General features: G+C 35.6%; 1 protein-coding gene across 1 annotated transcript in view; it reads left to right on the top strand.

Moving 5' to 3' along the window:
• LOC123688709 overlaps positions 1–12,785 on the top strand; it is a 175,649-nt gene that overhangs the window by 135,404 nt on the left and 27,460 nt on the right. Inside the window, exon 5 of the mRNA XM_045627340.1 lies at positions 12,004–12,256. Coding sequence (XP_045483296.1) covers positions 12,004–12,256 — 253 coding nt within the window. The remainder of the gene's footprint in view (positions 1–12,003; positions 12,257–12,785) is intronic.

Below are 12,785 nucleotides of genomic sequence, written 5' to 3'. Positions count from 1 at the left end.
GCCGTTGTTCAACTATAAACTTGTAGACATTTTACTTATTCGTTACATTTTAAAATTCAGGAAACTTTTCACCAATAACTGATTAGGTATTGGATACATATCTGAAATTTAATAGATCTGCTCGATATTTTGCTGATATGTATTTAATTCCACTTCCATCAGTAGGATGTTGAAATGTCTTCCATATATTATCTGTAGGTTTTAGGAAAAGACGTAGTGGTATTCACTGATCACACGCATTCACGTTTCAATAGTGTTGTTTCTAGGACTTGCTTCATCTGGTATCTGGGTATGTCCGATGTCGATTTCTCAAGGTACCGCCTTTCTCGGTCCTCAAGTAAAATCAGAAAAAAAAATGCGAAAATAGCGAACTTCGGTTCGTAGGGGACTTCTTATACGATTGGTTCCAATCAATTTGAATCAAACTTGTGAGAGTGTTAATTGCAACACCTGAAGTCTTTAATTTGAAGGGGGATTGAGTGACACCTAAGTTTGGAGGTGAAATGAAATACCGTACACGTGTTTTGTTAATATTTCGAAAAAAAAAAATATATAGTTACCAATAGCAAGAATTCCAATGAATCATAAAAATAATTGAAAATTTTTCACTTTAAAATATTCACAAAATATTATCCATTATTTTGTAGACAAAAATTAAACTTATTTTCAAATTTGGCATTAGGTCTTGGAAAACTTCAACTTGAATTTATCGGCATGCTATGCATATGGCTATTCAATTGGCCCACTTCTACCAATCCATTTCTCTTGGAAATGATCAGTGAGCCATTGCATCACTAGATGAAAGTTATGAGGTGGACCTTCATCTATTTCGAAGTGAAATTACTCTTGCCATTGTCATTCATTGCATCAGAAAACCTATGAGAGATAGTGTGGAAATGATATTCTTCCAGAAAATTTGTCTATTTTCTGGAAGAATATCATTTCCACACTATCATAGGTTTTCTAATGCAATGAATGACAATGACAATGACAACCTTTGAGAGATAGTGTGGAAATGATATTCTTCCAGAAAATAGACAAATTTTCTGGAAGAATATCATTTCCACACTATCTCTCATAGGTTTTCTAATGCAATGAATGACAATGGCGAGAGTTATTTCACTTCGAAATAGATGAAGGTCCACCTCATAACTTACATATTTGTGATCTATCTACAATTTTGTAGAGGAGATATTGTTGAAGGAGTATGATAAAAGTCCCATCTACCTATCAGTGTTTTCTTTTTCCTTTCTAGAACTCCATAAGTCGCAAATACTTTTTCACCAGAAAACACAAGAAGTACCAGAAATAATACAAAAGAAAACAAAAAGAGGGTAGAAGAATGGTATTCGAAGAAAGGTGTCATCTATCATTACCGCCGCATTGACATATCATTCGAACCCTCATTTATATCATTCACTTTACCACTAGAGCAAGGCATTATGAAGTCGATACGGCACACCGCAAATGGGAAAAGACAATGCAGATATCTTGTTTTTGAGAAAACTTAAGAGTTTTGATTCCAGGTGAACCATCAGCTTATAAAATGTTGATACTATTGCTGTCTTTCAATGCAATATTATCTGTGTTCACTTGTGTCAACTTCTGAACCGGCGTCTGGCTTCTTATCTTCTTCCTTTTTCAAAAGGCACATTTCCTATTTAATTATGGTTTTTTCCTCATGTATTCGTTTCATAGGACTGCCAGCTTTCTCGCTATAGTTTTGGTGGGCGTCCCAATGATCTTTTTCCATGTGGTATGTTGTCTCTTGCAATTTTGGTCACCCTGTATGGAGTCATTTGGTCGATATTCTGATGGCATTGATTTCTTCTCCCTTTTATCCACCTCTTTGCTCTTTGGCACATTTCGAGAATGGCTGTATTCCTCTGCCTATCGTTCAGTGTATATCCAGTGATTGTCCTCAAGGTCTTCATTTTGGCTATTCTTAAGATGGTCGTACACGTGTTTTGTATATCCCTGACTCACATTCTGTACTCAGATGTTTGTTTTTTCAGATTTTAAATTTCAGGAAACCTGAACTTGTGATTTTACATCCGTTGTTTCTGAATAACGTAATTTGTTTAATGGTGCTGTTATATGTTTAAGTATTGGGTCTTTCGCTTGGAGATTCTCATGTTCTCATTTCAAGTAAATAAAAGATCCGATAATCTTACCAGATATCTGCTAACTCATGTTTTCTGAAGCAGTGATCCTTCATAGGTTTCCATACAGATTTCTCCATGAATACATATCAAAGAAAAATGTAAGAGTATGTCCAATACTTCAAAATTTTTTTCAAACCAAACTTCACGAGGCATTTCTCCGACTCCTCACCGTTTCCATAAATACTCCATCAAAAGCGTTCGTTCAACATCATCCAGGCCGACCCTCCAGGGTGTATTCCACAATCGTTTCCCAAGACCTCGGAAAGGATCGCATAATCTAATAAGATTTTTTTTTTCGAATACCTTTCACCGTTCCATTCACCTGAAAAAAGCCGTATCGATCCTTTCGGAATACGATCCGAACTTTATTTTTAGTGCCCGACCTGGATCCCCCCTTTCAAACCAAACATATCCATTTCCATGATATAGACGTCTGACGATATTGCTTTTTTCTGGCGGCATTATGAGCCGAATGATTTTTCATATAGACGCACCCAGTTCTGACGGGGCTTTTCCAGGATTTATGCGGCCGTTGGTGCATGGAAATTTATCGCTATTTTTCCTACGATGAAAAATGGATCGGGGGATAAGTATCAATTTGAATGACCACCAGAGATTTTACGTCTTCTGGATATGTTTTCCGGGGGAAAAGTCTATGCCGTAATAGATTGCCTATTTGCGAGATATATTCAGATCTACCTCGTAGGGGTTTTGGATGTTTTTATTCCGGTTATGGTCGAGAGGAGACGTAGCGAAGTATCACGTTCTCAGAGGAGAATTCGGGGATGAGTATAGAAAAGAGGTGATCCATCTATCTAGAAATGGCAGTGGGATCTACATTTTTATGATGCTTGGAGACTATGATCGTTCTTTATGGATGGATAGATTTTTGTAACTCCAGCTGAGTAGTTTTCGAAATTTTCTCGGATAATTGTAATTTTATATTCGAAGACACGGACAGAAACATTTGGTGTGGGTGTAATTACATAATTTCATTTATTCGTTGATATAACGGGTGTTTTTTTTCGAGGTATATAACTTCAAAGTGGCATTTCTGTTCAAGATGACGACCGATTCAACAGCTGTTAAATGATTTATTCTCAGTTTGGTTTGGCAATTCATAAGGAATAGACTCACGCTTGAACAACACTTGCAAATAGTGCAATTTCATTTCGAAAATAATGGTTCTTTGCGGAATACGTATCGCGCACTACGTCCATTTTATTTTGTTAAGCGATGAAGCGCACTTCTGGTTGAATGGCTACGTCAACAGACAAAACTGCCGCATTTGAAGTGAAGCTAATCCTCAAATGTATGTCGAAACACCGTTACATCCAGAAAAACTGACTGCTTGGTGCGCTTCAAAAACGATGATGGCCAGAACGTTACAGTCAATGGTGATCGGTATAAAGCCATGATTACTAACTTTTTCATTACTGAATTGAACAACCATGATGTCCAGGAGCTGTGGTTCCAACAAGACGGCGCAACATGTTACACAGCTCGTGCCACAATCGATTTATTGAAAGACGCGTTTGGTGCCCGCATTATTTCACGTTTTGGACCTGTGAATTGGCCTCCAAGATCTTGTGATTTAACACCGCTAGACTACTTTCTGTGAGGCTATGTAAAGTCATTGGTCTATGTGGATAATCCACAAACCCTTGACAATTTGGAAGACAACATTCGCCGTGTTATTGCCGATAAAGGGCCACAAATGTTGGAAAAAGTCATCGAAAATTGGACGTCCAGATTGGACTACATCCGAGCCAGCCGTGGCGGTCATATGCCAGAAATCATATTTAAAATGTAATGCCATAAGATTATCTTGCGGATAAATAAAATTCATCTCAATCGAACAATCCATCGTTGTTTTATTGCAATTTAAAGTTCTACAGCTCTAAAAAGAACACCCTTTAGTTACCTTGAAGAATGATACATGTACTTCGACAACTTCAGTATCTTTTACAAGGAGAGATTTGTATTTGCTTTCGAAATAAGATCTAATTTAGCAATGACTTCTTCATTGAATCCTAATTTCTCTTCCTGGGACATTTTTGGGATCTGCAAATAGCCAGTATTCACTAGCGACACGCTGGGTGGTCAAGCAGTTGGAAGCGTATTTCTTTCAATTTGACAATGATTTTCATCGATTTGTAACAAGTAGCATTGTCTTGTTGGAAGAGATTTTTTCTTTTGCATTGAAAGACGTCCTCCACTCAATAGATTTCATGAAATTATGTAATATTGTAGTAAATCGGAAATTTGGAAATTATTGAAATTATAATTCAGAAGGAATATACGTTAAATTCAAAAAAGCGGACGCGACTAGTGTAAACTGATCTTATCTTAGAAGCAGGATGTTTTATTTTTCGATTATTGCTTTTCTTAGTTACCGTGTCACTGCGTTGGTGAAATCAATATATTTTTCACGGATAAGAAAAATAATTTAGATACGGGGAAATCTTGACTTATCTGAGAAGAACCGTTATGATCGTTCCCAGATGACAGCAAAAAGTTCGATGGGCAAAATCGAAGTATGGTTCTTGTTGAGACAACAGAAATATCTAGTTTGAGCTGAGGTTGAAGGTTGACGAAAAATGAAAAAGCAAAAAAAATTTTCTAACCAATGATCTAATTGGCATAGTATCTTGAGCAATTTTTAGGGCGGTCTTGGATAAGTACGAGGTTACGATTTTGTTGTGGTTTAAGGATTCAATCAGTATCGCTTAGGGTATCTTCTTGAGAAGGGTTGAGAATTCGAACGTCGGTCGCGAAACTGGACTTAGATTGAAACGATTTATTTTGAAGATCAGAGTAATTTTTAACAAAGTTGAGTCAAATAGAAAGGAAGTTCAGTAGATGAGGTAGAGTTGAAGGAATTTTAAGTTTTTGAGGAAGAAGGGATTGTTTAAACTCTAAGAAAGGTCGAGTTATACAGAAATAGAAAAACAGGGATTTTTTTTGGAAAAAGTTTTAGAATTTGTTCAGGTATGAATTAGATTAGCTCGGAGTGCGCGAATCGGGAGTGGAGTTATTAAAAAGAAATTACACGTTTCGAGTGAAAAAGTTGAAAAATTAAAACTAGGTATAGGCAGGGCTTATTTACTGAACTAGCACCGCGATATAAGGGCAATTTAACAATCTTTTGGCTATTTAATTTTTATTTTTTTCATTTGATGATTTTTGAATACTTTTTCGATGAAGATGAGTTTATTTGAATAGTCCTGATTCTCCCAAGTTCAAAGAAGGTTATTTTGTTTCTTGTGTTAAATTTCAAAGGTAATGATTTCATATTTTTTGTGATATTCAGTGAACAATATACAATGTACATCCCAAAATACGAACGCAATAACCTTGCCAGATGAAGTTGGAGATTTTAGTCGATTTGGACGGCTTTTGCACACTTCTTTCCAATTATAAAAATGTTTTATCAAGTCACTCACGAATATTGAGTGAAAGCCAACGCAAATATCTCGGTTCAGACCTCGGTTCAGACTTAATTCTATGATCCGAAATTTTAATAGGCATCTTTTAAGCTAGGTATTAAAGAAAAAAAAGTGGCATGACCATGGTGCTACCATTCGAAGCTGTCACGAGCTGACATGGAAAGACAGCAGATGAGATTTGCAGGCTCTGTAGATCAGAAGCAGAAACAGCTGAACACATGGTATGTAAGTATCCAGAGCTGGCTGGACTAAGAACCATTTATATGAGGAAGCCGGTCCTGGATACCCGAGAGGTAATGGCCAAGGCCCTTAAGGAGGTAGTCAGTTTCATCAACGCCATTGACGATTTTCTTGAGTTTCCATGAATGAGTAAGGTAGAAAACAAAAGATACAGGGTCGAAGCTTACCGAGACACAACGACCCCAGTTCGAATAATAATAATAATGGAACTACCATCTGTATTCCAGACTATGGACTTATTGGATGAAGTGATATTCTGGAAAAGCAGTTAGTTTTTATTGCGATTTTGAAATCAGCCGTCAATATACATGTACAAAGACGAAAATAGAAAATTGTGTGTGACAGAGATCCTTTCAATCAATGAATAAAGTAATGCAACTGTAAAAAATTCATTCTAATCGAATATGTAGTTTTGAAATTAGGATTATTATGTCATATTAAACGAACTTCTATATTGGATTTCTTCTATCAACGAACTTGATCGATGTTCCAACCTAGCGAGAAAGTTTCCACGTTTCTCCTTTCGAGAGTTATCTTGGTTATAGACGGAGAACTTTTCGAAAGTATACACTTCTTAATTGATTTGAGAACCAGCAAAACTAAAAATTCCAGGTTAAGTACTGCCATTTATTTCGGGATAGTCCATCATTCAATCCATCAAATTAATAGCTTCAAGTTCGAAACATATGAACAATTTGGAACTTAATATACCCTCTTGACTCTTGGCCTTGTTCAAAAACGTACAGATACTCCTTGTAGCTATTTTTCTCCACTGGAATAGAGAATACTTAGTTGTCTGTTATGAAGAATGTTGGAAAGTCATTACTTCGAGCGAAATATAATTTAACATATTCATTATCCAATTAATAATTCCCATTCTGTTGAATTTCCTTTATTTTTTATGCCTGACATTCGTTGGCTCCAACTTAATCACATAATATTCAAACTGTAAGACTGGAAAACTTCATCATTCTAATCGCTTTCTAAGTACGGTTTCGCATGTTTCAAATATATTGTGTATTTAACTTTTCCATCATGCAACTATATGAAAAACAGAACAGATTTTCGTGTCCCTCGGTAGTTCAGTGTTTTCTTTCTTACATAGATATGTTCACTAAATGGATTCTGAAAAACACTTTCCGCAGATTTCATGCAAATAGTCGATTTAACATACCTCAATTTTTGGATTCACTTAGGATTATATCCTCAAGAATTACAAATTCACAACGATCTTATCGTGGTGAATTTATTTTTTATTAAGAAGGCTCTAAATCGTTTCAGCGATCAGTTCAAAAACTAGTTCACTTTATTTTAAGCTAGAGACCATCGATTCATATGAGGTTTTCACTAATATTCATTTGAAAAAGTTCGTCGTTGCGGAAGGTCCTTATTTATAAATTTTTTTGAATGAAAAAAAAAGGATTGGATGAATTTTCTTATTGAAGAATAAATATCTGCAAAATAGAATATTCCTAACAAGAATTCAATTTTTATGTATTAAAAATATTTAAAAAAAGTCTTTTCAAAGGCTGAAAATGCGGTTCTTCGAAAATTGAAAATAATGACTTAAAAAGTACTATGAATTATTGCATGTTGTAGAAAAGAACAGCAAATTAGAGGAATGTTTGAGATTGCTTCACTAATCCTGAAAAATAGTTGGGGAGAGAGCTGTCGTTAAATTTTGGCATATCACGACAATGCTTCGTCGTGTGAACCGCTCTTATTATTGTTATAACCATATCTATCTGTATTTGATTGATGTATTCCTATATAGAATACTTTTTCACATAATGACATCTATTTTTCATATTCAAGTAGTCTTTTAGAAAGGACTGATAATTGATCATTCAAAAAGAATGCTGGAATATATTGTCGAAATATTTTTTTTTATTAGTTCTCTATATTCACCAGTTTGTTATCATTCGATTTGATAACTGTCCTTCATTCTCAACTCATGCGTTTTATCATTTTTGAATTAAATGAAATGTAGCATAAAGAACACCACCAGAACCTCTCCAGGTGTAAACTATTGATAAAAAAGCAAGAAGCAGAATCTCTTTACTGATATTATTCAACAATTTACTTCATCTCATCTAGTCAGCGTACTCGAAACATACTATATGATTTTTGATTATAAACTTCATAATGATTTAGAACTTCAGTTCTTCTTTTAACTATTTGGAGTAGAATTCTCTCCTTTCAATCCCAGGCATATGATTGTGGGAAATTCGTTTGTTTTGTTGAGTTTTACACTTCCAGCGAACGATTAGGTGAAAAATTTTCAATGTAAAGGCAAGAGATGGAGAATAGTAGAAGGTCATCAGAGCATGATTAAAATAACAATAATGCCCTTTTTCGATCTTAGATCTCATCATCAAATCTGAGGAAAAATTTAACATATTAGAAAGGAATTGTCAACCTGAGGGAAAGTTTTGTTTGTTATATAAAACATGAATTTTTTCGTTTGCTACTCTTTTGAAAAAAGTGTGCATTCAAAGTAAAAATTGAATTCATTATACTGAATAATGTCTTAAGGAAAAAACTGAATTATCTGAGTGCTGTCATGAAACTCTTGCAATCAGATGACATTTTTTGAAAGGATTGCTGATTTACAAGTTATGGATATCAGAAATTCAGGCCAATTTTCATGAATCACCCTGTTTGTATCATCGAAACTGACAGTCTTAGGATACACAAGAAGATTCTTTTCTCGAAAGCCTGAATGAGCTGCATTCATCACTAGGCTATGGCCAAATTCTCATGTTACACCCTGTAGAAATATTTCTCTGTTGATTCCTGTGTCCAGTTGTTTATAATTTGTGTTTTTTTTTCGAGGAATATAACTTTAAGTTGGCATTACTGTTCAAGATGGGAGAGATTTAACAGCTGTCAAGTGATTTATTCTCAGTTTGGTTTGGCAATTCATCATGAATAGACTCACGCCTGAAAAACGCTTGTAATGGGCCTTAAATGAGATTGCCGTTGTTCCCGATTTTCATAAGCGAATTTTGTTCAGCGATGAAGCGCACTTCTGGTTGAATGGCTACGTCACCAAACAAAACTGCCGCATTTGGAGTGAAGCTAATTCTCAAGTGTATGTCGAAACACCGTTACTTCCAAAAAAACTGACTGTTTGGTGCGCTTTATGGGCTGGTGGAATCATTGGTCCGTACTTCTTCAAAAACGATGATGGCCAGAACGTTACAGTCAATGGTGATCGGTATAGAGCTATGATTACTAACTTTTTCATTCCTGAATTGAACAACCATGATGTCCAGGAGCTGTGGTTCCAACAATACGGCGCAACATGTCACACAGCTCGTTCCACAATCGATTTATTGAAAGTCTCGTTGGGTGACAGCCTAATTTCACTTTTTAGACCTGTGAATTGGCCTCCAAGATCTTGTGATTTAACACCGCTAGACTACTTTCTGTGGGGCTTTGTAAAATCATTGGTCTATGCGGATAAGCCACAAACCCTTGACCATTTGGAAGACAACATTCGCCGTGTTATTGCCGATATACGGCCACAAATGTTGGGAAAAGTCATCGAAAATTGGACGTCCAGATTGGATTACATCCGAGCCAGCCGTTGCGGTCATATGCCAGAAATCTTATTTAATATGTAATGCCACAAGATTATCTTGCGGATAAATAAAATTCATGTCAATCGAATAATCCATCGTTGTTTTATTGCAATTTAAAGTTCTATAGCTCTGAACAAAACACTCTTTATACAGGGTGTTTCCTAAACATGCGGCAAAAATTCAGGGGGTTGTTCCTTGGACTATTTTAAGCATGTTTTATCCTTGGATGATTTTTGAAAAACCTCTTTGTTTCGAAGATACAGGGCGAACAACATTTTTCATATTTTTAAAATTAATAATAGTTTAAATAAAAATGCGTACCGCACTGTGTTAACTAAGTAGGTACAATTTATTTTTAAATTTGTTTAACAACATTCCAATTACTAAAAACGGCCTGTTTTTTGACTAAAAATTGATAAGTGCAGATGGTAAAGGAATACAGATTAAAGACTTGCGAAATCGGATCATTGCTGGGTGTAACTTAATAAGAAATGATCCTGGTGTTTTTGAAAGGGTTCGGCAGTCAATGAGGAGAAGATTGGATGCTTGTATGCTGGCTAGAGGTGGTCATTTTCAACAGTTTTTGTAGGTTGAGTTGAATTTTCATGTAATTTTTCATAATAAAATGTTATTATCTGAAATTTTGTTTCCCCTATATCTTCGAAACAAATAGGTTTTTCAAAAATCATCAAAGGACAAAATATTCTTAGAATAGTCCAAGGAACAACCCCCTGAATTTTTGCCGCATGTTTAGGAAACACCCTGTATATTATCCTTGTTGAAATTCTTAGCTATTGATCTTTCATTTTGAAAACAGGGAAAAGATACTCGATGTTTGAAATTTTTTATGTCATGAAGTTGTGGACAATTAGTCGTCATTTATTTTTCAAAATTATTAACGCCATTGGCTTCTGGAACCTGGAAGTTCATCAACCGTGTAATTGGTTGGTACTTGAACCACCAGCAGCAATTAAGTTAACGTCTCAACTAAACACTCTGCCAGAATAATGTCTTCGTGGGAGACTCGGAAAAATCTTCCACACTGAAAACCTAGGTAGCGCAATGTGAGCCGTCTTCGCGACAAACCCGATCTCAAGCAATCAACTTTTTTCAACCCCGCAAACGCGGTACACGATGTCGATGCCGAGACGCGACATTCCGAAACAACTTAGGGACATGGAGTTCCTCTGGCGAAGTCACCGTAAACATAATTTAAATTTAATGGTTCAGCTTCGGGGACGCAATTTATTCGGAACTATTTTCAATTATGAAGTTTCACCGGTGAAAAAGTTACCGAGCATTTTTTTCTGCGGGGAGAACGGTGACTAATAATTTTTTCGTAGGCGGGGAGCACCTGCAGGAAGCTAAGTGTTACATATTGCAGTAGTTTATTTGCACAAGAACTTGGGTCGTTTAGAGTTCGCGTTGAAATTTTCGCTCGCTGCTGTGCTGAACTTGGCCGACGATCTTATCAATCCCTTAGGAGAATGGAATAGGATATGAATTATCATTTGGGGATGACAAATATCGAGCAGTTGTTGAGATTATGGAGGAACAATGCTTTTCGAGTGGAATGCAAAAAATTGACAACTTTAGAGATGTGAGTCATACAGGAGATTCGAAGAAAGAGTTTACGGTCTATACCTCTCTATTCCACCAAACTGCAAGTATTTTCGCGATCTACAAAGTCGAATCAATCATTAAAATGAAACCATATTCCTATGAAGGCACTATTATTTTCTTTCAATTCTAATGGTTAGGTATGGAAAATTTTACGAAAATTTTTGGATAAACATTTTTTAGGTGAGATCGAAATTCGGTTGTTCAGAGATCGTCAATTCTGGCACCGCTCTCGATTCTTCGTAGAGCTCACGGTTTTGAGGAAATTTCAACTCGAAATTTGGGAAATGTTGAATTCGCCTCTAAAATTCGTCACAGACCCCTCAAAAAAAAAAACGTTTTTCAAACACCAAGTTCCGATCTAAAACATACTGATGTTTCAAGGGCGTAGCTTACGTCGAGGAGAATTTGCAGCCTCAGAAATATTATTCATATTTTTTTGTCGAGAATTTCAGATTTTTACCTATAATTTCTAAAATAATGTACTGATCGCCAAACTGCAAGCATTTTCCTGATCTACATAGTCTACATGTGGAATCTCTATGGCACTGTCACTGAACTTTGAAATTTCCATCAATCAAATCTTCTTCTTTTCAATACTTATGAATGAATAAAAATTAATAACAGTAGGAACTAATTGGATGTATAAAACGAAAATTGTTGAGAAACCGTGATTACTTTGGGTTTTCGTAAGAAAAATTATTTTTTTTTATAGTTTACATACATAATCTAATACTATCAGCAATACAACAAATTATTTCATATTATATTCATGAGCTAAATGTATCCCGCGATCTCGCAAACCTTTTGGCATCTCATCAACAATTCAAGTATTTCGAAATGGTAGTTACAGATCTGTAATTTGGCATTCCTCTAAAATTCACCTGACTTGCCTCTTGTATATTTCTATTGGCTTATATTCATGAATATTTCCTATTTCAGATAAACGAGAGTTCTTCTTTTCACCACCAAGACCCGAATGCAATCTCAAGTTTCAGCAAGCGTCAACCTCTGATAACCACATCGCTCCTAGAAACAGAAATTGATGGCGAGACCTTCCAAGGTGGTAGAGCAAGAGTTGAATGTGTCGCTTCGGTCTTCAATCTGTACAAAAGATCGGTGGAAAGGGTGCTCGAAGAAGAGAGACCAAGACCAAGACCTTCATCGGTCCTCGGAACTAGGGATTCTGCCTCAGGTAATAATAATAGTAACACTAATTATTTATTATTTCCAAAAAATACAGAGATATGGAATAAGTAAAAAATAACCCAAGTTAGGAAATATGCACCATGAGAAACAAAATCAAACTTATCTCTCTCAGAATGACCTGAATTCAGATGAACTGTATGGCCCGGAATATAATTCAAAACAATATAAAGATTTCTTGAAATTCCTCATGAATCGGTGCAACATAAGAAAATACCCCATTTTTGAATCTATCGAAATTCTGTTCTTACTAAAAAAATGACAACTTGATAGGTACCTATGGATCTGTAAGAATTTTCTCTTTTAATTAAAAACTACATTTTCGGATTTAAGTATCTTCATGGGGTACCATGCAATATTAACGATTTATATCTGTCAGTAAACATATAAAAATTAAAACTGCATGCTATGCAGAAAGCTGGAGACAACATGCGAAATAAACCTGTCAGAGTAAAATTCACGTCGTTTCTCAACTGACAGTCACAAACAAGACCTCAACATTGTATTTTTCGCATGAG

This window comes from Harmonia axyridis, chromosome 1, assembly GCF_914767665.1.
Source record: "Harmonia axyridis chromosome 1, icHarAxyr1.1, whole genome shotgun sequence".
Taxonomy (NCBI): Eukaryota; Metazoa; Arthropoda; class Insecta; order Coleoptera; family Coccinellidae; genus Harmonia; species Harmonia axyridis.
Note: the sequence above shows the minus strand (reverse complement) of the source record. Positions and strands in the feature narration are given on the sequence as shown.